The following is a 24,936-nucleotide window of genomic DNA, read 5'->3' on the forward strand; positions in this document are numbered from 1 at the left end:
TAAATAAAATGCAATACGATGTACAGTATTGCAAAGAGGTCTTTATAGGAAATCATTCTACCTCTTCATTATACATTTATCTTGCTCTTTTTTTCCGACAGTAAATGCAAGTTATTGCTCCAAACCAGAAGAAAGAAAATTAGATGAAGCATCAGATAATAACTGTAACTTTGGTTTTCCATTAAAATAGCTTCAAGATGTAGCCTTGAAGAAATCAGCCAAGTAAGAAATAGCAATAATAGAAATTCTTCTTTTATGGTTTACCAACATGCAGCCATCAAAAGTAATTTTTTGTCAGGTTTTCTTAATAGAAACTAGATTAAGATATAGTTTGTGTTGAGGTTGGGTTTTCTCTACTCCTTCAGTCTTGCACATGAGTATCGGGAGTACTCAGAAGGTTCAGGTTTGAAACCTCCCCAGTCTGAAATTGTTATCACAGGGTAAGAGCAGCTTTGCCTCACCACCCTAAAACACAAACCCTGACAAGACAGGAGCTGTACTCACACTGGAAATATAGTTCAAGTGTCTAATTAGACTTTGACATCCTTCTGGACATCACAATAAATGTGTTAATTAATATCACACGAGATAACAGTTGATGAGATTTGGGATGTCTGTCACCAAAAGCAGTAAAGACCAGTAGACCATTGGGAAAGAAAGAAAAAAAAAAATAAAAGGCAGAATTGTATTACAGTGGAGTTTAATTTCAGTTTTCTACATTATAAGGCTCTTTTCACCCCTCACAGTGCTCCTTAAAAACTGCCCAACACACAACAAAATTTCTGGACTTCAGCAAAAGTTATGCAAAAAACCAAGTTTCTTCTGCTTCAAATATTTCTGTGACATTTTAGGAGTTTCTAGATTTAATTTGGATGAAATCCTCCCCCTCAAAGTGCCCACTTCCCACCTTCCCATCACCCTACTTCCAACTTCTGCTCCTACACTTGTGCATAAAGATGCAGCTGTGCTGCTCAGTCTTCCAAAAGTTTCAGAGAAGAGGAAATAGGCAACCAAATGGAATATTTTCCATTTATAACCCATCTGAGAATTATTATACTGACAAATTATCATTCTTAGTCTAGTTTTTCCAAAAAGCAGTACAGGTGGCATAATCCAAGAGGATCAGGAAAACTTTAAAACCATTAACTCAGCTTAGGCTTTGTAGTAGTACTTATATGGCAAAATGTCAAGACTTTTCTGAAAGATTCTCTGTTGGACTCTTCTCCCAAAATGTTTTGCTGCAAGTGATGGATCAGCAGAGCAGGGACACAGCTCAGGATGACACTGACTCTGCCCCCTCTCCCATGACATGAACTTTATCTGGTGAGGATGTATTGCCACAGGGACTGACCCAGGTCCCACTGACAGACCCACAGTCCCTGCCATGGGTGCCAGCACAGCACAAAGGGGTTGGCATTTCCTCCAAAGGTTAGATGCTATCAAAGGAAACAAAATCATGCATGTTGACACCAGTGAACTTTGCAAAAGAACCAAAGTGCTTACACCACCCACTGCCTGAAGACAACATTTCTCACTTGCTCCTGAATCATGGTTTTCAGTCTGCTGGAATGAACCAGGATCCACGGCATTTGTCTGAGGCACGTGCCTCCTCACTAAATGCATGTTCTCCAAAACCCCTGCTCCTTTTCTCTTGGTGGTTATATTGGTTATAACTGATATGCCAAATAAACAAGCAGAATGAATGCACTTGGGTCTCTGCCAGCTTATGGCAAAGAGTAAAGCAGGTGAATCAAACTGGTGAAAATACATATACAAAAAGGATGTAATGAGGAAAAATCACTTTAATGGTAAGAAATACAATCATTATAACACAGCATAGAAATGGTTTATTCTAGAGAAATAAGGGGAATGTATCAGAGAATTTAATCTCTCCCTTCACAATAAAATTTGCTAATATTTCAAACAACTTTGAACAACACACAGTGGAATAAGCACCCTAACATTAGAGTCATTGGAGGTGAAAATATCTGAGTACAATACTTCTACTTAGTTTAAAAACTCCTCTCTGTGTTATCTGTCTTTTAATTGCTTCAACTCTTTCTAACTGAGAGCAATCTGCCTATAGGACTAAAGGTCATGGCTTCCAAACATTCTCAGCTTTGTGAGCCCTAGTTTTTAAAATTATTTTTGTATTAGATTTCAGAAATCATCTTACTCAGCCTTAGCTATCTAAAAGCCAAGTGTTCACACAGCTACCTCCTACAGTACCTAGAGGAAAGAGAGTTAAGAGTGACTCATTGTAGCTTGTGTGAGCTTGAGACAGCTACAGCAGTGATTCTCTCCGTGGGGCTCTCTTCCTTCACCTCCTACCGAAGAAATGAATTCCAAGCTAAGTCTTTCATTAAAAAAAAAAAAAAAAAAAAATTCTGCTACCTTTACAGTCATTCAAAACTGGAACTATGATCACTTGGAAGAAACCACTACAAAAATGTCTGCCTTCCACACCCAGTATTACATAATCCCAAGTGAATGGTAGGGCTGGAGGTACTCTGCTTATTCTCTCTCCCCAAGCTTCAGCACTCTGACAGTCCAGCCTGATACACCTGATCTGCCTGACACAGCACCTTCCCTGATCCCCTCTGCCAGCCATTCTGTTCTAAATTTGCAAAAGACAATAAAAATAACTCAAAGACAGTAACAAGTAAAGCATCACCTCAGCACTTCTCCTACTATAATAGGCACAAAATGCTGGTATGGGAGAGGGATTTGGTCTGATCATTGTTTTGGAGAGATCACACCAACACCTGGATATGGCTCCATAAACCCCTGGGGTACAGCCAGTGCAGTTCTGTCTCTCAGTAAGAAAACCCCAATCAGCCTCAACCACACACCAAACAGCAGAGAGACGAAATTCAGTTTTCTTTTATTTTCTTTGTCTTTTACATAGTAAAGACTGGGTTTTCCATTCCCACCTATCTGGTTTTGGATATCCTCTCAAAATGTTATTACCATATGTGGTATGGATTCACCTTTCCTTCTCACTCTCCTGGTTACAGCTGGTGTCGTGCTGACCCGTAAGGTTCTGCAGTTGCCATTTGTCTCTGTAATTCAATAATTATTGGTTGATCCAGCTGTAAAGATTGAAGCTGGATCAACCAGCCTCTCCCTTTCAAAAACAAAACTGCTATTAAGCCTTTCTCACCTGTCTTTTTCTTCCAATCTCAGGCCACAGTATGGCTAAAGGAAGAACAATTACCAAAAAGAAGATCCACACAAAGCTTACAACCACACAAGTTGTGGAACACAAGCAGTGTAAGCCAATCTGCCACAATCTCTGTAGGAGATTATGATACATTCCCTTGAGAATTCCCATCACATAACATTTGTTTAATCAGAAATGGAACATCCTGTTCCAGCTCCTCATTCTCCTTCCTGAATAACACCCTAAACAGAAAGCAATCAAAAAATTAACAGCAGACTAATAACCCTATCCTACCTTAAAAAAAACAAAACCCAAAAAACTCAGTCATTGACCCACCATATAAAATTAGCATACGCCAACTTTTGCTTCATTGTACCAAATCTGATCTCATCTCTCATGGAACCCAGTACTTCTGAGATGTATAAATTAGAAGTGACTAGTCAGATACTTGCTCTTCTGGAAATAATTTAAAAACAGACAAAGAAACAAAATTAGTTACACTGAAATGAGTTCAAATGCTACAGAATTCATTTGGAATAACATGTTATACAGATTTACCCACAAGGTTGTGACATCCACTGGTAAATTCTAATTTATTAATATTCTGTCTTTGAATATGAAAGAACTAAGTCTAATATTAATTTTTTTTTTTTTTTTTTAGCTCAGATGAGAAACAACTGAATTCAAGGCTCATATTTCAGCACAGAGTGTTCTAAACTAAATACCTCCATTAAATAAAGATCTACATTCTTGACTTGCAGTCTTTAAACCTGTCTGGTGGAAAATAAAAAGTGGCATTTTTCATCAGGATTTTATCTTGATAAAAAGTCCTTTTTGCAGATATATTTGATATTCATTATGTTTCTGTAACAGCCTCTGCATCTCCAGTGTTATCAAACCCCAGCAGAATCTTTTCATCTTAATAATACAAAAGTAGACTTTGTGTTCTCAACCCTATTCTCCTCAGATTATCAATATAAAAGGTTTGATTAACATAGGGAGAGGCAAACCAGTTCTGATTAAATCTGAGCTTTTATTTGGGCTGGTTTCACAAGAAGAAAAGGTTCTCTATGTGTTATGACACATGTCAGGCTTTGTCTGGCCATTATCTTTTTTGTGGACCATTGGACTGCTGTTTCCAGGAATAAGTGCAGGTAGTCTGCAGGTGAGTCCTACCTTTGTGGCTTTGATGAATTCCTTCAGTTTCTCAGGCAGACAGGTTGTGTCTCTCACTCATTTTCAAAGGAGACAGCACTGAACGAGTTATTCAGCCCCACAAAAGTAAATTGACGTGTGTGACATTACCCCACCAAATACATGAGATGCCATCAAAACACTAAAACAGCAGGTTCCTTCTACTGTTTTTATTTCCATGTGATGTCCACTCTAATTATATATGAGTTTTGGAAGGTAATGATTAATCAGTTCCTATAAAAATTTCCCATAAAATTTCGATTTTTCTTTTGTTTTTCTGTTAAAGAAAAGGTTCTCAATAAATTTGAGAGCTCAGTCATTTAACCCTGAGTTTTAGCATTTTCTTTTTCCTTCATTTTAGATACAAGGAAATAGTTCATGAATGCAGTTTTATACTACATTTAAATGGAAAATGTAACAAAATGTATTATGTGAGTATTGCGAGGAATGATACTTTTGGAGTTTTGAGGGGGAAAAAAAATCTGAAATTTTGAACAGTAATTTTGGAGTTTCAGTGAAAAGAAATAAGGAAAAACAGCATATTAAAAATAACATTAATTACATTAAGTAACAGGTAATGTCTTAAAAGCATTGAGTTATAAACAGTCATTCAACTGCAGAAGCATAAAAATGGTCTACAGGCACAAAAAAAAAAGGCATCAATGTGAATTATACCCTGCAAATAATCATAAAAAATATTTGGTTTGCTCTCCTTTAATGTTTTCCTATTTAAATATAAATTAAACATATCTAATATAATTTTAAAATGCAATGCTCTTGCCCCCCTTTTAAAATATAACTATGCTTATTCCTGAAGGGACTTTGGATGACACAGGGAAGAGCTTTAACACAGAACACAGTAACTTACTTTGAAGTATTCTCCACTTTGCCACGGAGAAAGAACAAACCCTTGAAACTTTTGATGTGTAAAAATGGATTGTGCATGAAGATTCTGTTTGTGGGTGTGGGACATGTACAGATTTCACTCAAGTGGCGAATGCCCTCAGAAAATAAAGCTCCAAAGGGACTTTTTTTCACGACAAAATTTCAGATTCTCTCATCTATCTCAAGAAAAATTATGTTCTTCACGAGTAAGATTAGTGCAGTTTATTGTGTGAAATTCCACAGTTATCATATCCTCATGTGAATTTAATAAAGCTCAGCCTCAGCAGCTCTTGAACAGCAGCCAAGCATTTGATTTGTTCTATTTCATTTTATTCATTTATATGCATCTTGCTCCCATCTGGAATAATAAAAACAAACAGTTCAAGGAGTTAATGTGTTAAAAAGGGGCAATGAAATAATGGAATATCCTCTTCCAACCCCCCTCTCCTAACTCCTGTTCTTTCATATCCTTTTCAGAACTCATGTTGCCATTTCCTAAATCCTCAAAGACAGCCTGTAAGAGGATTGTGAGGACAGATGTTGGAGCCCTCACACAAGTGAGCACATGCTGTCTCAGCCATGTTCAGTGTTTCAAACCCAAACTACTGTAACTAATAAATCATGCTTGGGAGCTGAAAGCAGATAATTGCACCACTGTATATCTTGTATACAGGAAGCATCAAAAGGCTTTTTTGCCTCCAATTATATTTTCCTGGTTTAACTGTTCCTGACAGAATTATTCTGTCATTTCTGTCTGCTTTTGATATCCAACCTTTGAGATAAGTTTCTGAAGAGGTTTGATACCCCCATTGTGAGCAAAACTATCAAGACTCTGCCAACTTCTCAGCGCCTTCACTACCACTAGATGAAATTTGAATAAATACTCACAACATATTTATAAAATGAAAACGAAAGTTGATAAAAGCCATACAAGTGAGCAGCAAACAGTGTACTTGGGGGTTCAGCCCAAAAATCCATACCAATAGATATATTTTAAAAATTTACAGCTATAAGTAATTCGAATTCATTGGGTATTTATACGTGTGGGCAGTGGATTCATAAAAACAATTAAGATTCTGATTTCCACTGAAATACCTACATACTCTTGAGGATCCTAAAATATTAGAAGTCAACTGAACAAGGGCCAAGGAAAACTGATCTGAAAGAGCCTTGGTTTGAGTGCCATGACTGGTGTAGGTGACTTTCACAGATCCCTCAGAACCTGAACCATTTTATGATTCCATGATGTGCAATCTTTAAGAATTCTGATGTAAGAAATAGAAATATACTGTGTGACCCACTGACACATCCTCAATGGTTATAATACATTGTCCCAGGAGGTTCATACATCTGGTAATAATTACTTTGGTTATTATCACAGTGCTGTTGTCAAATGTCAAATTGACACATCACCAAGTGCAGGATCTTACAAATGTCTGGATCCTTATGCAGAAATCCCCCACCCACTCACAGTTTCAATATAATAATGTAAAAATAGGAAAACATCACAATAGGAAAATCCTAAGCCATCCATTAAAGACAAGAAAACAAGAATCTCAGAGTGTTAGACCATATGTGTATTATTTTCCAACATGGAAGAATAAAGACAACATTTGATGGACAGGCTACGAAGTAACTTGGGTTAAAAGTTGGCCAAAGTCATAATGCACAGAAGTGGTCTTACAATAAACTTGGTGATGAAAGGGAAGGAATCAGGAAAGATCATTTAGCAGGGACTGATTTACAACTCTGGCCATACAAGTTTCTTAAAATGCATTTATCAAATCCTCCAGACTCTTGTTTGCAAAATCAGTAGGTTTGATGATTGCTGCATGTAAGCAAACACCAATCTGTTTATCCATGTTTTTTAAATTAGTCACAATGTCACTTTGCTAGATTAAAAATCTGCTTCAGGCCGTTGAAAAATCCATTCAGCCTCATGCTTCTAAACAGCAGGAAATGTCTTTGAACAGTCTCTTATAAAGAAAACAAGAAAAGTTTTAGAAAATTACCATATCTTTTTGTTTGTATCTATAGCTATACCCACGTATAAGCTTCTACAATATATAAAATAAGAATTAAAAAGGTAAGCATACAGTGTGTCTAATAAGACACTTCTGAAAAGTATTCAATATCTGTATTTGGATAGAGTATGACTGCTATTCGAAGGAGGAAAAACCAAGATTTTCTTGCAGGATTTTTGGTAAATCCATTGTTCCCACTCAGGTCTAGCAAATATAACAGATCAAGGTGACTCAGCACGGACTGTGAGCAGTGAATACAACAATGCTGATCACTGCTGCTAATAACAATATCTCATACACCTTCACAAGTGGCAGCAGCTCTTAGCTGCAGCTCTCACTGAGTTCTGGGTTTAACACGAGTTGGGAGAAACACTTCTTGTATAAATTGCAGTTGTTTGGGCTTCTAACTTTGAAATCAATAGCAATCAAAATCTCAGCAGGCTGGAGAAGTTGTTTCCCTTCTGCTAAGCTTGAGAACATAATCCAATGTTTTCCTCCCCTCTTGAAGTTTTGTTTACAAATAGACTTATTTAAACAGAAAAGCCCTTTTCCACCTTCAATTTGATTCCTTGGTGTGTTGGCTACAGACGGTTTCATGTCAAACACCTCCAGAAACACAGACTTTGGAGAACAGAAGACAGAAGGTAGAAAATACTCAGGCTTTCATAGAGTAGAGTTCAAAATATCTGTACCTATGTGTTTAGGTAGTTACAATAACTGGGTACTGGCAAGCAAAAGCACTTGATTTAAATTTATTTTAATGTATTTTAAGAATTAAAATGCAAAAAAGGTAGAAGGCAGTTTATCGTTATACAAAAACTGTAATTATACCTCAGCTTAAGTTAAAAAATTAAAAAAAAAAAAAAATCTATGTTTTTGTACCATCTTTAGGAATTGAAACAGTTTCTTCCAGTTAAATAGCAAAGAAAACTGTACCATATATTTTTCCAAGCCTGAGTTACTTTTCTTCTTCACTTACAGCTCCAAACACATTTGTTTTCAAAAGGAGGGAAACACAATTTCTAGCAATCTACAAAAATCAGTCAACAATACAATAAAGACACCTTACCTTTCAATCCCAATAAACCTGATCTGAGTCACTTTTCAACCCAGATATGAACACACATCCACGTGTTCACATACACTCTAAGTTAGCAGCAGAATTCTGCTGCTTTTATCAACACTAAAACAATTAAGAAAATTGTCACAATGTGACTCAAAACTGCATCTGCAAAGATCTCTGATGTGGCACTTAAGACTTTGATTTAGTTTCTCACCACAAGAATAATTACAGACTGACAAGATCTTCCTTTTCCCTCATCCCTTTCCATCCCAGCTCTGCCTAACCTCTGCACGTGGCCATGACCTTGTCCATGCAGACACTGCCAAGTCTGGTTGTCAATCACAGAATTCTGAGTAATTTCCGATTACTCAAATACCCCAAAACCCCTTTCAAAGGAAAGGACTTTCCAAATCCCAGTCACCTGCTTGAAGTTCATTTGCTTGTCTGAAACACACGTGCCCAAGTGTCTGGAAAAGACCAGAATTTGTCCCCTGTTGGTTTCTTTTTCATAGAAGAGAGGGAGAGAAAAAACCATCAGCACATGGATGGCTGAGATCCAGACCTAGGAAAAGTATTTTTGTGTGGAAAAACCTATGATTGGAGACTTTCAGATCACAGCCCAGAAGGAAACATAGAACAGGAGCAGAGGGCACTTCATCCATCCAACAGCCACGGAACCCTTCTCTTAGGAAAGGATGGAAACAATGCTGAGAACAACAGACCAAAATTCAGCTCATAATTCTTAGCTGGAGTTCAGCAATGAGAAATCAAACCTCATACCTCTGATACCATTGTTCAGCTTTTATTGGAAAAAAGTGATTTCAGCTTGAATGAACACCTTCCTTGGAAATGAAAACGTAAATGAATAAAACCTATTTAAAAGATTGCAAAAAGTCAATAGTGACCCTGAAAAATTCCTGGTATCACACTTAATATCCATCTCTATGCATACAAGTAACTGAATTTGATTTACATGTGTCTATTTATGAAATAAGCAGAAGCTCACAATTTGGAGAAAATACAAAAATGTCATTTTCACTATATTTTCAGTGGCAAAATTTAAGAATATGAGTCTATTTAGTAGAAAAAAATTGCATTTCAGAATACTGAGAGACAGTATCAGAATGAGTAAAATAACCTAGCGAAAGAATCATAGCACTAAAACTCAAAACTGTACTTTTCATATTTGTATCCTAACCTCCAAGCCACCAAGAGTCATTTTCTCACATATTGAGAATCCAGTACATTCTCAGAAGGGAAGACAAATCTTCCAAAAATCAAATAATGTGGCAGATTGAAATCCTTAGAGCCTGGCTATCTTTCACAGCAAGAGATGCTGGGATAGGCAGATATCTGCAGTTCCAGCCTGTGCAGCAGTTACTGCCTATAACCTCTGCTAACTGAATGTGTCAGCAGTGGCCTGTACACCCTCGTGCCCCTCACCTACACATGCAAACAAAATACATACAGAGACAGGTAGAAACACTCACAGTGCCTGGGAACATCACTAGCAACCGTGTAACTCTCGGAATTCCTGCTTAGATTTCTTTGAAAAAATTGTAGACAAAAGAAATGTTCTGCTAAAGAGTATGAGGTTTTCAAAGAGGCACATTTCTTCTTGCAAAGCTTACGTGTGGCTACGTTATTTAAGTCCTAAACTGTGAAAAATACCAGTCTCCATAGATGCTTGATGGTGTGCATGCATTAAGCGAACAGACCAGAGGTGTATTTAAAAACAGGGCTTCTCCAGAAGGTATACAAAGATAATTTTCAAACAAAATTTATTTTAGAAATAGATAAATAAGACATAAAAGGAACAATGCTCAGTAATTCAATATGAAAGCAAAAATATATATATTCAAATTATTTGTTAAAAAGATTTTACAAATAATATGTAAGACCAGGATACACCATAAATATATGTTTTATGGCAAAATGTGAAATCACCGGCAAAGCGTAACCAAAAAAACCCTGCAGCATTACAGTTTATGTTAAAAATATAATTCTATTTACATCACAAACCAGCTTTGTTCCTGACAGCCCCCTACTGCCCTTCAGAAGTCCCCCACTCAATTAAACTCAGAAGGATTGAAATCCCCCAAAGTTCCTGAAGTGCCTCACTCGCTCTCAGGGGTGTTTGAGGTCGGGTGGGAGGGAGCTTTGGTAGACACAGAAATCCATAACAATTCCACGTGTTGGCAACACAGCACTGGCTGCAGCCAGCTCGTCTGAGAGCCAGCCCTGGCTGCTGTGCTGGAGGGCTGGAAGCAGCCATGGGATCACTTAAATCTAAAACTGGATCAGTTAAATCTAAAACTGGCAATACATAGAGAAGTTTTCTTTTTGCTCAGCCACACTGGAACTGACCCAAAGCAGGCTCGAGAGCTTTCCCTACAGACACAGCCTGCTGCTCAGGGGATGAGGCAATGAGCTCCAGGGAAAAGGGGGAATGTCTTGAGGAGTTTATACTGAGGTAACTGTAATAATTGCAGTCTGAACTGTGATTAATATGTTGATATTCCAAAGAAAATATAATGAGTTGTCAATTTCAAAAGTAACGTTTGGTCAACTCAGTGATTTTTGCTCATAAGGTACTCTGACGTCTAAGCAGTCAGAAAAAAAATATTTCTGTGGGTGAAAATATTTGAGAAACAGAGTTGGTTCTGAAACACATGTACCTAGCTTTGACTCAGGGTATTAATACTATTTAAAAAAAAATAGAAATTTTTGACTGGCATTCATGACAGGAAAGTGTAGAAATTGATATCCAGCACACACACATATTCGGTCAACAAACATTAGGTTTTCATGAGATTTTCATGAACCCATTCAACCATCAAGAGGAAATCAGCTTGGAACAAGTTTTAAACCAGTCTATGAAAATACCACTTTTTAAAAAGTGATACTCAGATGTAAGAGAACAAAAATTGAAACAGAAAAAATGCATGAAACTGAGCCACTTAAGAGGTTGCTGGCTTTCCCTTAGGGCATTTGGAAGATTATCATATTTAGCTGGGCTGACTCATGAGAGAACCAGAGGAGAGAGATTACTGATTTGGACCAACAAACCATGTGATATACCTTTTATTTCATTGGTGTAACTTTAACAAATTTTAAAACCATCCTAGATTCTTTTATAATTACTTATTGGTAGACTAGAATGATAGGACCAGTGTAATACTAGGAAAAAGTTAAGAGTTTCAGCTAAGTTAAAAGCAAAGGAACTCAAAATGAAGTCTATTTTTCTCTGAAAGTACATAACTGGCACATCTGGTACAAGAAAAGTACTTATCAAAGGTTCTCTTCATACTCAATGTAACAAAGTAGGCACTTCTAGAGGGTATGCAGTCCTAAAATCAAAATAACCCGCTTTAGTCTATCTATGCCTTGTCACCACCAGAGAAAAAAAACTGAGAGCAACTACATGTTCACTTGAGATGACTAAATTACATTATCTCCACTCAGTATCCCTTGAGTTTAAAAAAAAAAAGTCAAGGTAAGCATTGAAGTTATTTGGTGCTTCTCTGAATCAAACATTAAATTTATGTATAGGGGTTTTCCCAAAAAGGAAATCCAACCTAATTCTCATAAGGAAAGACATCCAAAGACTCAAAAACAGAAACTCAAAGTCTGTGAAATCATCCTGTCTGCCTGACAAAGCACTCTGAACAAGGCAGAAGGGTTGACACTCTTAAACATCACTGAATCATCCTACCACCCACCTAGGAAGCACCTCCACAAACTGCAGCAGCAACAGGCAGGACCATGTTTGGGACACTGAACAGCACTTCTGGGATTGGGAATTAACTTCAAACTGGCTGAATTGTGGCATTGAGTCAATAAATGTCACTGCATGTTTGACCACTGGAAGTGTTGGGGAATTTTAGTTTGAAGCATAAATGCTGCAAGGCTGTGATAAATAGGAACAGCAAAACTGTCTCACAGGTACATGAACTTCTTCCCAAGAAAATTATTCCATCACCAGAAATGAAAATTTTTCCGTAACAGTCATAGCTATAATTATGCAATACAATATGCTAAATTACAATACGTACTTCATTATTAATAGAATTTATTTTACAGATCAAATAGCCAAATACACTTTTTTTTTGAAAGAGCCAGATAGCAAATGTGGAGCAAACTATAGGCAACAGTCATGGTAGACATTCTGCAGTCCAAGAACTGAGGCAACGTGATTATTAAGTACAAGCCTATAAATATCTTTACATCAAACATACAGTAATGTGTAAGAATTCCATGTTGTAGTCTAATTCATGAATCATTAATAACCTTTTTCTTTAAAAGAAAGTTCTATATACTGTATACATCCCAGTTAAAAGCAGTGTCTGTATTTCACTTTATTCTAGCAAACTAATATTACACGTCTTCATACAAGTGCAGAACAGGGTTCTTTATACTCCTTTGCTTCCTAAGAGATTTCGCATTGCATATGAAGTTCTAATATTATAGATGATACATATTAAGCATTACTACCTAAAATGTGAGGCAATATACAAGAACTTGCAATCAACCTTCAAACAAAGCTATGATTCTCAAGTTTTATTTTGTAAATGAGCAGTGCTAAATAACAAATGATAATATAAAAACTTTAAGGAAAAAAAAATCAACAAACAACAAACAAAAAAGCCAACCAACCAACCAAACAAAAAAAAAAAACCTTTATAGAAAAATATTTGGGGAAAAAACAAAAAAAAACCAAAAAAACAACAGTAAGCCATTTCCACCCACCCCATGTGCTGGCTAACAGTGAAAAAATTATGTATACTATTTCCTATTTTATGACACTGAAAATCAAGCCACTGGATTTATGACTTTTTTTTTTTTTTTTTTTTAAATAAAAATACTTCAAAAGGTTAAATGTTTGGCACCTGTTAAACAGACATTATCTCGTCTTCAGCAAGCAAAATGCAAATTAAAGTTTATTCTTAAAAGTTATGTGAATGCTTTCCAGTTATTTAAAAGGTGACCATTTATTACAAAATGTTGTGGATAAGAAAGCATGAAGTTCTAGTTTTTCACTACTACTATTGTGCCTAGAAAATGAGAAAGCAGTAACTTGATCAATTCTATTTATGATCCATAGCAGCAGTATCATCATTAAAAAGATTATGGAATAGATATAAATAACACTTAATTCTTAACATGTGTAATGGTGCTATAAGTGACTACAACTCATTTGTTTTTCTTTTTAATGCAGGGAGTATAAAGAACTTTACATTCTCTTTTTAACATATGAATAAAATTTATTGCTCCCTTTTAATATATTCATAGAAACAAAATTCCTAATTGTTTCAACTAAAATAAATAAGGAAAAAATCTGGGACAAGAAGATGATTACAAGCAAAATAAATTTACCATCATCACCAACTGTGAAGAAGGATGGGTCACATTACTTTTTTTCTTAGCAAAACTACATTATAGAACACTATAGCACAACGTACTAAAATTTCTTTGTCTTTTCCTTTTAAAAAATTCTTGCCCTTGATACCTTTCAGTAGGGCAGCTTGAACAGTTCATCGTCACTTCCAAACCCCTCTGGAGATGAGGCGATAAATGTCTTCGGCAACCAGAGACAGGACAAAGGGCTTTCTCGTGCTATTTCCTTGTTTTCATATTTGCTGGCTTAACATCATTGAGTACACGTACGACTTCAGTACATAACATCAGCTGCGATGGCGTTCAGAGCTGGCAAACAGAGAAACAGCATGAGAAAAGCCCTTTCCTGCAGCATTTTCACCATAAATTGTCACGTTTGCTTCCAAATTGCTACCAAATCTCTACCACGTCAGGCACTGTGTGGTCTGGGATGTTCTGAGTTCTAAGTAACCAACCATTGCTGGTGTGAGTGTGTTCCCAGCACAGGCAAAGATCTCTACACACATAGCACAAATGCTGCAACAGAAGGAGCCACAGAAATAGCTTCTATGGATAGTATTCTAAGTTTCTTACTCCTTTTTTTGCTTTATCCACTTAAACCCAAAGTGCTGTTGCAAGATTAGGGCTGTCAGAATGCTGCTGCACTACCTACAACAGGTTCTACAGGGTTTTTGTGGACTTCATACAAGAGCATCATTCCTAAAAGCATAAAATATTTTTTATTTGAAGAATTATTTTACATCTTTAATCTACATTTATCATCAACGGGGTTAGTCCTAAAGATTCACAGAAATTAAGCCATTCTGATCAATTATTTCACAGAAAAGAAAGCACTATCAATACCACAGTCACCAAGACACCAGCCACTCACTGGTCAGGAAATTGCTATCAACTGCAGATTATTGAGTGCAATACCTTCTGGGAGAAAACAGGAAAATAATCAAGTGTGAAAATTAAACCACAGTTAACTCAGACTTCATCGTTAGCAATCGTTTATAGCTAAGCAAGACATTTGAAATAACACAGTTGGGTCACAAGGAGGAAAGAGTAAATTTTTCAGTTATCCCACTGAAAAAAAATGATGTGAAATGCACTTAATGTTTGAAATATTATATTGCTTCTAGCCCAAGGCAAATGGCTGTTGAAGAGGGAGTTGTGTGTCATTCTGGCTTGCACAAAAATCACTCCGTTATTAATGCTGCAACCTCATTTACCAACTTCAGTATAAACTCAGTCAGTAAGGTCTTACTGGGGGAAAAAAAAGTGTATTTTTTGCTCGGGATTAGTTTGGGGGTTTTTTTGTCATATTCAAAACCTTTCATTATTTCCTCACACAAAACACAAATTTCTTTTTTACTCCTCCTCATGCTCTGTTTTTGCCTTCTACTATGAGGTAAAGGGGACACTTTCCAGATACCTTCCCCATGCTTTTCTAGAGAAAGGTATTAAAAGAAAACACCGAAATTTTCTACGAGTGTTGCACAGAGGAAAAGCATTTTCTTGATCAGCTTTACTTCAGTAGTGATGCACATTTAAATAATTGCTTGCTAACTTATGACTTGCACACTTTGACTCATACTTCAGTCAGAAGTCTCTTCAAATTTCATTTTTTTGTGAAATGTATATACATGGCATCAGATCAGAACCCCAAGCAAAAATACCAGTCAGAAAATTAAGATAAAATACTGAGAATACTTAGAGTCATAGTAATCAATTTAGAAATGGCTTTTTGGAAGGGCTTATACCAACAGCTATTTAGCTAAAATTTAGGAGAAAATGTTCTTTGAGTGCAATTTACTCTGCATCTGTCAATGCAAAACACCAGTGTTATGTATATTTTACACCTCAGAAGCATCAGCCCTGCCTACTGATGATCACAGGATTCTAAATTAAACTCACTGTTATTACACAAAACAAAAAATCCTGCAGCTAAAGATTCACAGAACAGGTGAGTTTCAGAGCTATTATTTTCAGGAACAGTGCAATATTCCTTCAATTCACATCCTGAGCACACTGTTCTCATAGTGAGTGGGAAGCTATAATGACATTTCACCACATTTTAAATCAGAAAACCAAATATCCCGTAACTGTAATCCGGTCTAAGCAGGCAGTGATAGAATCACAGAACTGAGACAGTGGGGCCCCAAAATGCTGTGTATTTTAAATGAGGTCTACTTCCCATTCAGATTTCTGTAAGGAGTGTAATGTCTATCTCCATCAGCTGCTAACAAACCAGTCCAGCAGAGACCCCTGTGTCATCTGAAATTTCTATTCCTAAGTGTGGGTAAATTCACAGATGATAGAATCCCGCCAACTGAACTCCCCTAATGAAGATTTGCATCAGCAAACATGACAAAAATCAATCTCCATGCCTGTTCCCTCCCTCAGCAGCTTCCCAACATGGTACAGTGTCCTGGCAGTGCAGCTGGATTCACGGACAGACCAGAGTCCAGCTGGACAGACGAGGGAGAACCCCTGCAGACAGCAGAGAATCACAGATGAGGAGCACATTGCACCTTCCAGCTCCTCCAGTGGGAGAGGTGCTGCTTCAAGGGACACTCACAGCTCCTCAGTAGCACCAAGGCAGAAAAAACTTGTTCTGAAGGTAAAGAAAACAACCCAAAAGATCACAGGACCCTTCCTGGGTGACCAGCTGTAAATCTGAAAAGATTTCCCCTGTTCCTACAGTATTCATTCTACTATTTTCAAATGAAAGGCACATCTGAAATAGCATTCAGTAAAAGAAAGGGACAAGAAGAAGGAGGATGCAAGGCAAGTTCTGATTAATCTTTGCAGCATTACCTTCTTTGAATCAAGCTGCCACAGATAAAACTGTGCTCTATAATTATGCGTGTTTTGACTAGACAGGCTGATACCTAGACAGGAATCTGAAACGTCTGAATGTTGTTTTAAAGAACATGAGCAAAGATTTCAGATTTTGAAATTGTGTTACATTAAAATGAGACTAAAGAAAACTCCTCTCCCTTCTTTTCATCTTTCCCATGCAAATGCAAAGAGAATTAGAAGATTTGTGTCAGTCTGGAGCACTTCACACAGTTTGCTCCCACTGAGGTGAATGTCAAAAATAACTGAGCTTTTACAAAGCTTGCAGATAAATAAACTTTAAAGATGTTGTATGTTTCTGCACCAAAGAAAATTTCTGTGAGGCCCACAACTGCCAAAACAATGGAAACCTGATGACATGGAAAGTCAGTTTGATTTTGGAACACTCCAGATATCCTTATTTGAAAAACCTTATTATGAATAAGCCCCTTCACAATTTATATCACTTGGTAAAACTCCTTTAAAAGAATTACCTCTACTACATCCCCCAAAAAAGCATGCTACTCTGAAGGTCTATTGCCACTGGTATTGATTAACTCCTCCTGGGTAACTTCAGAATATCAGTACCTCTGCCCCTCACCTTTTCTCACAGACAAATAGAGCAAAATTTAACCTCTCTCGTAGGGGACATTACATTAAGACCATACTTTCCCTCTTCAGTTTCCTGTAGTTTATGATTCAAAGTGTCCTCAGCTGCTTCAGGAGTCTCCAATTGCTTCCCCATAAAAATTTCAGCTGTTGCACTGCTGTATTTATTTGCCCACATGACCACTAAAGAGATATTTTGGGGTTTTTTAGTAGAAAAACCTTTCCATCTTTGCTTGCATGCTTTTTGCGTATGACTGTTATAATGACTTTCTGTCATTTTATAGACCACTTAGACAAATTTAGCAGTGAAGCAAAGGCATAGTTTCCTTTCTTTAAAGACCTGAATCAATACCATTCAGACAGACACAAAATTTAGAGCTTCCAAAGAAAACATATATTTTTAGCTGTAACACAGTATTATTTCAAATATCTGAGTAGAAAGTCTTGCATGGACAAAACTAACAATAGTTGAGATGCGCAGCCTATAATAATATCAGTCCTCAAACTGAAGAGACACTTCACAGTGAACAGAATCTTCTTCAGGCTCCTTCAGAGAACTTTTGCCTTGTAAAAGAGCTGCACTAAGGTAAAAGTGATAAATGATTCTATTTTCCCCTTATATCAGGCATCTTATTTTCACTCTTCAAACTAGCACATCTCCCTTTAACTGAACTGTCTTTCTGTTCTCCAGCTTGCCCCACAGTTTTCTGCAAATTCAGAGAGTGCCTGGCACAAAATCATCCTGAACCACGAAAATCTGTTGGTCTCTGAGGCTGAAGGGTGGTGGGACAGCAGGACAACTGGAGCACCGTGCCTCAGGATTATTTGTGTTTATATTTGTTTCTTCGTTTTATAGGCTAACAGAGACAACTCTCAGGTAGCCTGTCTTGAGACACCTTCCAAAGCCCCACTGCAGACAAAACTATCCAGGTTACAACACACAGAGCCAGGAGTGAGACTGATTTTAGAAGATCCATTGAGCTTTAAGAAATTCTTTACTCATTTTTACTTATCATGAAATATAATTTTCATTTCACAGTCCAACACAACACAAAGGATTTCCTCTAGTGGCCTCTCTTGCTCAATTTATGTAAATAATGCATTAATGAAATTACTTATATATATATATATCTCTTTTTTTAAAAAAAATGTGAATTCATGTGTTTGAAGGTAAACACTTTATCCAAATAGGTGTAAAGGGCCATTGTGATGATTAGTTACCCTTCCTCCACACAATGTTATCACTTTCATGCAGAAAAATATGCCTGAAATAAGGATAGCTGTAATTTTAACAAAATCAGTACAAATTGTAACAGTAATCTCTTTTCTTATCTATTCAGCATACATTCCTAACCACGTTAGGCAAAGCTCTATGAAGATAAGCTAATATCAGCTAGTGAGCATTAAAAAAACCCACAGTTCTATTCTGCTTTTCCAGATAGGAACCCCTGTAACAGATAAAAAGAAATGCTCCTTTTCGCCAACCAACTTCTACAGAAGAGAATTGCTTTCCATTCTGCTTTCTAGCTTTTTACTGCCATAGAAGGGACTTTGAGAGTCATGAGCTTTCTTTCTTTGTTAGCTGCATTACTGCATGACAAAGTGTGTTTCAGCAGACAGTGGCAGAACCTTTTTGACTCACAGGAACTGTACCAGAACTCCATTGAAAGAAATCACTTAGATCAGGCCTACAGAAATGCTGAAAACAGCACTGCCCTCTCCTCGGTGACGGGAGTTCAAACAGATGAACAAACTGGCAAGAGGCTTTTCTAATATGTAATGTAACTTAATGCATTGAAATATATTGAATAAAAAATGCTATACATAGTGATATAGATTACCATACAAATTTGTGTTGGTAAAGGGAACAAAATATAATAAAATAAACAACAGAGCCTGAAATTTTCAAAGATATGAGGACTGCATTTAATGCAAAGCTTTTTTTTATGCATGTTGTTATCATTACAGCTGTAGTAAAACAAACCTCCCAGAAAAAAATTCAGCTGGAGGAAGAACGTTAACAACTTAGTCATGCTGAGGATTTGTTCCCAATGAATATATTAAGTTAAATGTATGATCAAGCCAAAATGTATGATCAATAATAAAATAAGCACTCTTGAAGTACATGTTACTTTGATTAATTCCTTGACCAACTAAAGCTTAACTAGAAAACCATCCCCACTGAAAACTTTGTGATACTTATGAAGAAAGAGAAGTAAACAGAAAAACAGAAAAGTTTCATTAAACTGTTCAGAATATGGATAAACACTAGATTCTATCTCCAGTGACTTAAAGCTTTTCTGTGGAGTCTTGAAGAATAAGGGGTACTTTAGTTCTCAATTTATTTTTAATATTAAGCTGAGGATTCTTTAGGCATTTCCTTTGTTGTACTGCATTTCTATGAAGCTAATACCTAGTTTATCAGGCAGAGCAGCAAATAAGTGAGATCAATTATGCTGATGCTTCTAATTTTTCCCTAACTTTGCCTGTCAGCTGTGTCATTCCACCAGATTTAATGCTCCTTCCAGTCTGAAAATGGCACCGAAACTCTCGGAGGAAAATCCTCGCCCGCTTCTGTGAGACCTTGAAGCAAAGCTACGCCCAAATGAAGGCTGCAATTCCAGACTCCATTAATATTAAGAACCACTTATGAGCTCCTGTAAAGCTTTATTGCTTTCCACCTGGCCTGGATCGCTTCGATCCTCGAGCACACCAGACTGGAGAGGACAGTCCCACCGCCCCCCGAGCCTCCCGAGCTGCTCGAGGTCCCGCGGCGAGGCGGGAAGTGCCATGCTGCCATCTGCAGTCGGGATACCACCAGAGGGATCTCTGCCTGCTCAGTCTCCTCACAGACAACACCACTCTTTTTCCTTTCTCATTTTCTCCCTTACCGCTGAGGAAGCTTGAATTGTTTACTTTGCAACACCTCAATGGAGTATGAACTTTCAGACTTTTACTCCTTGCAGGAGAATTTATCTTGCAGCACTTCAAACTAGAGTTATAGGATTGGCAAAGTAAGGAGGGAAGAAGGAAGAAAGCACCTTAAAATTCCATTACCTGTCTGGTGTGTATGGGGCCTGGGGTCTTGAAGCCTCCTTGACAGCTGCATTCAGAAACACTGTAAGGGTCCGAGCTGCTGGATGAACACTTGGAAAGTGAGTCACAGCCCACCACAAAGGTGTTATCTAGAGGCAATTCCTGAATGACATGGTGCTTCTTGGGGGGTACAGGAGTCTCAGGTTTAATTTGAAAGGTAGGCTGCGGAGAAGCAGACTTGTAGTGCTTTGCTAAGTCTGGGCTATCAGGTTTAAATGTGGTTGGTGTGGTGGCCCAGTTATACTTTCCCATAGTCTGTTCTTCTAGCTCTACGGGAATGTCTAAAGTGCCATTTATGTGCTCGTGGCCAGGGTCATCAGGCTTAGATTCTTCAATAGTCACAAAGTTGAGGAGGAGACTTTTTGGAGAGCGCTTCTTCTTCTTCTTCTTTTTCTTGATCTGCCTATTCTCTTGGTTGGGGGAAACCCATTCACCACTCTGCTTATTTTTTTGGACAACCTTGTGCCTGGGCGTCTGGCGGCACCGGACTAAAGCGGTAACAAAAATTACCAGAATAACTGTCATGGTGCCTGCAATAATGGCAATGATGATCTTGACATAATCATTGGTCTGTGGGGTTATCTCACCATCCCCAATGTTCTGGCCAACTGGAGTTTCCATATTCCTACGCACCAACTCTTGCACATAGGAGCTGTTGGTGACCGTCTCGTTCACAAACAAGTGCACAAGAGCTATCGTGTAAAGAGACTCCGGCTGTCCCAGGTCATTCACTTTGATCACCAGTCTGTGCAAGCCATGATCTGATGTAATCACCTTCTCTTTCAAAGTAATATTGCCTGTTAATTGGTCAATGGTAAACAAGCCCCTGGAGTTCCCACCTATGATGCTATAGCGGAGCTCTGCGTTCATTCCCGTGTCATTATCAACTGCAAAGACTTTAGTAACTACAGAACCTGGGCTGGCTGACGTTGGGACCAACTCATAGGAATAATTAGATGAGGGAATAACAAAAACAGGCCTGTTATCATTTACATCAACAACATTGATGGTCACTTTGGCAGTTGAGGAACGCTGCAGTCTTCCTCCATCCACTGCTTTCACCTGGAAAGTGTATGACCCCTGCTGCTCCCTATCAAAGGTTATATTAGGTCTTATTACACCAGTAAGTGGATCTATAATGAAATTATCTCTACCATTTAAGATAGAGAGAGTGACCGCAGCGTTGTCTCCCGCATCAGCATCCGTAACTGTGATAAGCCCCACTGTGCCATACATGGGCAGGTTTTCTGGCACATAGAAATTATATTCATTATGTGTGAAAGCAGGGCTGTTATCATTCTGGTCCAGCACCGACACCGTCACGGTAGCATTGGTCTGCAAAGGTGGCATCCCATTATCCTTAGCCAGCACAGTGAAAGAGTACCTGTCTTGCTTTTCTCTGTCCAGCTTTCTCACTGCTGTCAGGATGCCTGTACGGCGGTCCAGGTTGAATATTGGGGGCGCATCGGAACCCAGGATGTAGCTGATCTCAGCATTCCGCCCGCTGTCGGCATCCGTAGCACTGATCTTGGTTAGCTGAGTACCAGGAGCGTTGTTTTCAGGGATGGAAAGACCTATGATAGGCTGTGTGAAAACTGGGGCATTGTCATTTTCATCTTTAATTTTGATCAGGAGCATTGCAGACTGATTTAAGGGAGGCTTCCCCGAATCCGAAGCCACAATTTTGATGGCATATTCCCGTGTCGCTTCATAGTCTAGAAACGTGGCTGTCTCCAGGAGAAACTGATTATCAAACACTGGTTTTAGCCTGAAAGGGACATCGTGGTCTGTAAAACAGGTAACTTTCCCATTCTGATCAGCGTCCTTGTCCATCACTGTTATCAATGCAATTTTTGTATTAAGGGGAGCCTTCTCAGACAAAAGCACTGTCCCATTCACCGGATTGATGATGTACCTCGTGTCTATAGATGGGACATTGTCATTAATATCTGTGACATTAACAGTCACTGTTGCTCTTGATGGCGTTGAGCTGCCATCGCTTGCCAAAACAGTTAATTTGTGCACAGGAGATTCCTCCCTGTCCAGTGGTTCCCTGATGGTGATGAGGCCAGTGGTGTTATCAATGGCAAAGAGCCTTTTGGCCAGGCTGGAGATCTGATTGCTGAAATAGAAGTGGATCTGTGCATTTGAGCCCAGGTCTGCGTCGGTGGCGTGGAGCTGGGAGACAGAGGTGCCCACTGGGGCGTTTTCTGGCACGCTGACCTCGATGTCGTTCTCTTTGAACACCGGGCGGTTGTCGTTGACATCGGTCACTGTGACCTGCAGGATGGCAGTGCTGGACCTCGGGGGGCTCCCACCATCCTCAACTTTGATTTTCATCACATAGGTGTCCTTCTGCTCCCTATCCAGGATCTGCTGGACAATCAGTTGAGGCCACTTATCTCCCTCAGGTGTCTCAGTTATGTCAAGACCAAATACATTTTGACCCTACAAGACACAGAAAGAACACACTTTAGCTTGACAGTGTATTTAAACAGAAAAGAACCACATTATTTTTCTGAAACTGTCATGGAATATATATTTATACATATACTCTATACAGGAATATACATTTTTATATTTATCTTTATTTTTCAACATCTGATTTTGCTTCAAGCTCCAGAAACTTAAGAAAGCTCCAGAGCCAACACAGCAATAAACAGATACTCTAGAAACTAAAGAGGAAATGTGGGAGTGATAGTGATTTTTTTCATCCAGATTCTCTATTTCTAAAGAAAAGTTATTAAATTCCTGGACAGATGTGATTCAGATTTTCTATTGTATGAGTGAGTGTGGAAATGAGGAATGAAGCCAAAGTTCAGTCACTGGGGGACCTATACCAATATTCAATTTCAAGGAAACCATCAAAGAAAAAGGGATTATTTCTGTTTGTGGAGCAACTTTGGACATGATCTGAAACCATTAGCATAAAAAAAACCCAACACCATCACTGAAAAAGTGCTTATTACATAATTCAGGTGTCTGATGATACAGGCAAAACTAAATCGTAAGAGTTCATGAGAAATATATTTAAAAACTCATTAAAAATATTCCTGCATTCATCACTGTATGTTTTATATTTGTAGTGAAAGTACAATCCCAGTGAAAAAAGATCTATTTTCATTCCAAAAAGAAAATCACAGAACTGCGAGATCAATTCGAAAATGATCAATATTTTTCATGGGATTTGTTGAACATCTCTGGAACGGTACCAAAATGCTCCATATATTGCACAAACACAGCTTTTTAAAAAACACTAGTGCTGACAAACCTGCTAAAATAAATATTGGAATCTAGAACTACATTCCCTCTCTCTTCTGCTGTCTCTTCAGACAAACAGGAATTAAGAATATTGTAATTACCCTCTTTTCTCTTATCTCACCACTTAGAGGAATGATGTAAAGGCAGTTTTCCAGCCACATCTTCCATAAGGGCAGGGCTAGAAGGCAGATGGCTGATGCTGAATGCATGGGATGACCAGAAAAGAGAAGGCAAAAATAAAACTGTGGACTAATTAGGACTTTCTTTTTATGTGTCCTATTTGTAATAATGAACAACTGTTCCTTCTCTGCTTACTCTGCTCATCTTTCACCCTCACTCAGGTAACTGCCACGGAATCACAGAATGGTTTAGGCTGGAGGGGACCTTAAAGATCCTCTCATTCCAAGCCCTTGCCAGAGGCAGGGACACCTTCCACCGGACCGGGTTCAGTTGTGTTCTAAGCTGGTTTGAGACACTCCAGAAGAAAGCAAAAGAAAATGTTCCCAGTGTTCAAGGTTCCTCATTTCTCATTAGTTGCAAAAGATTTGTACTCCCTGTATCTTGCTACCCATCGTTAACTGACTGCATTTAGAGCTTCTATACACTCCTGGGTGAGGCTGGACTCTTTCATTGATTTGTTTCCTCAAAGCCCGATTTTGACCCTACATAAGCAATCTTTTATTTCATGGGACAGAACTATTCATCCACATATCCAAAATTACTGTGCCACTTGCACAGCATTTGTGACAACATTAAGTTACAACTGGGGACAATACAAAGTAAACTGGAACACATTTTGAAGCAATAGAACAAATACAGATTTGGCTTCTTTAGCAGAAGGCATGAAAATGTAAGACCTGCAAATTGTTTCTAAATCAAGATATATATTTTGAACCAATTAGGGTAAATTTTAGACTGGTAATTCTATGTTGATAGGAAGCAGAGCAAGAGTTTCCTCTTCGTATTCAATCTGGCTAGCAGTTATTTGCAATAAATTTCATAATTACTAGGAAATTATAAATTATATATTCTGTGCTTTAACATAGATTCCAGAGGAAAGTAAGTAACAGAAGCCAGAGTAAAAGCAACCTGTCAGCTCTCTTTACTTCTCTATTTGCACACAAGTTGACAGATGGGCACTGATTATTCTGTCATTAGATCCCACAACTACAACAAGAACTTCACACAGACTTTGAATTCACGTGGCTGCTCATGTGTGTGCCCATCTCTGCTTTTCTTATCAAGTATGGGAGAGGGGTTTTTCATCACAGCATATGAGTTTGATATAAAATATGGTGCTTTAGCTCCCCATCACCAGCAGTGAGTGACTAGAGAACACCAAAGAATGCAAAGATCACTTCCAAGTTCATTATTAATGCTTGAATAATTTTCTGTGGAAAGAAATATTATCCATGTCTATT

The 24,936-nt window shown here is 38.1% G+C and overlaps 1 protein-coding gene across 1 annotated transcript in view; it reads right to left on the bottom strand.

Moving 5' to 3' along the window:
• Positions 1-24,936, bottom strand: part of PCDH11X (protocadherin 11 X-linked) — a gene marked incomplete at both ends in the record, with an annotated part of 390,090 nt that overhangs the window by 343,519 nt on the left and 21,635 nt on the right. Inside the window, one exon of the mRNA XM_082289139.1 lies at positions 20,216-22,702. Within this exon, the coding sequence (XP_082145265.1) occupies positions 20,216-22,702 (2,487 nt within the window). The remainder of the gene's footprint in view (positions 1-20,215; positions 22,703-24,936) is intronic.

This window comes from Coloeus monedula, assembly GCF_965178545.1.
Source record: "Coloeus monedula genome assembly, chromosome: 12".
In the NCBI taxonomy this organism is placed as follows: domain Eukaryota; kingdom Metazoa; phylum Chordata; class Aves; order Passeriformes; family Corvidae; genus Coloeus; species Coloeus monedula.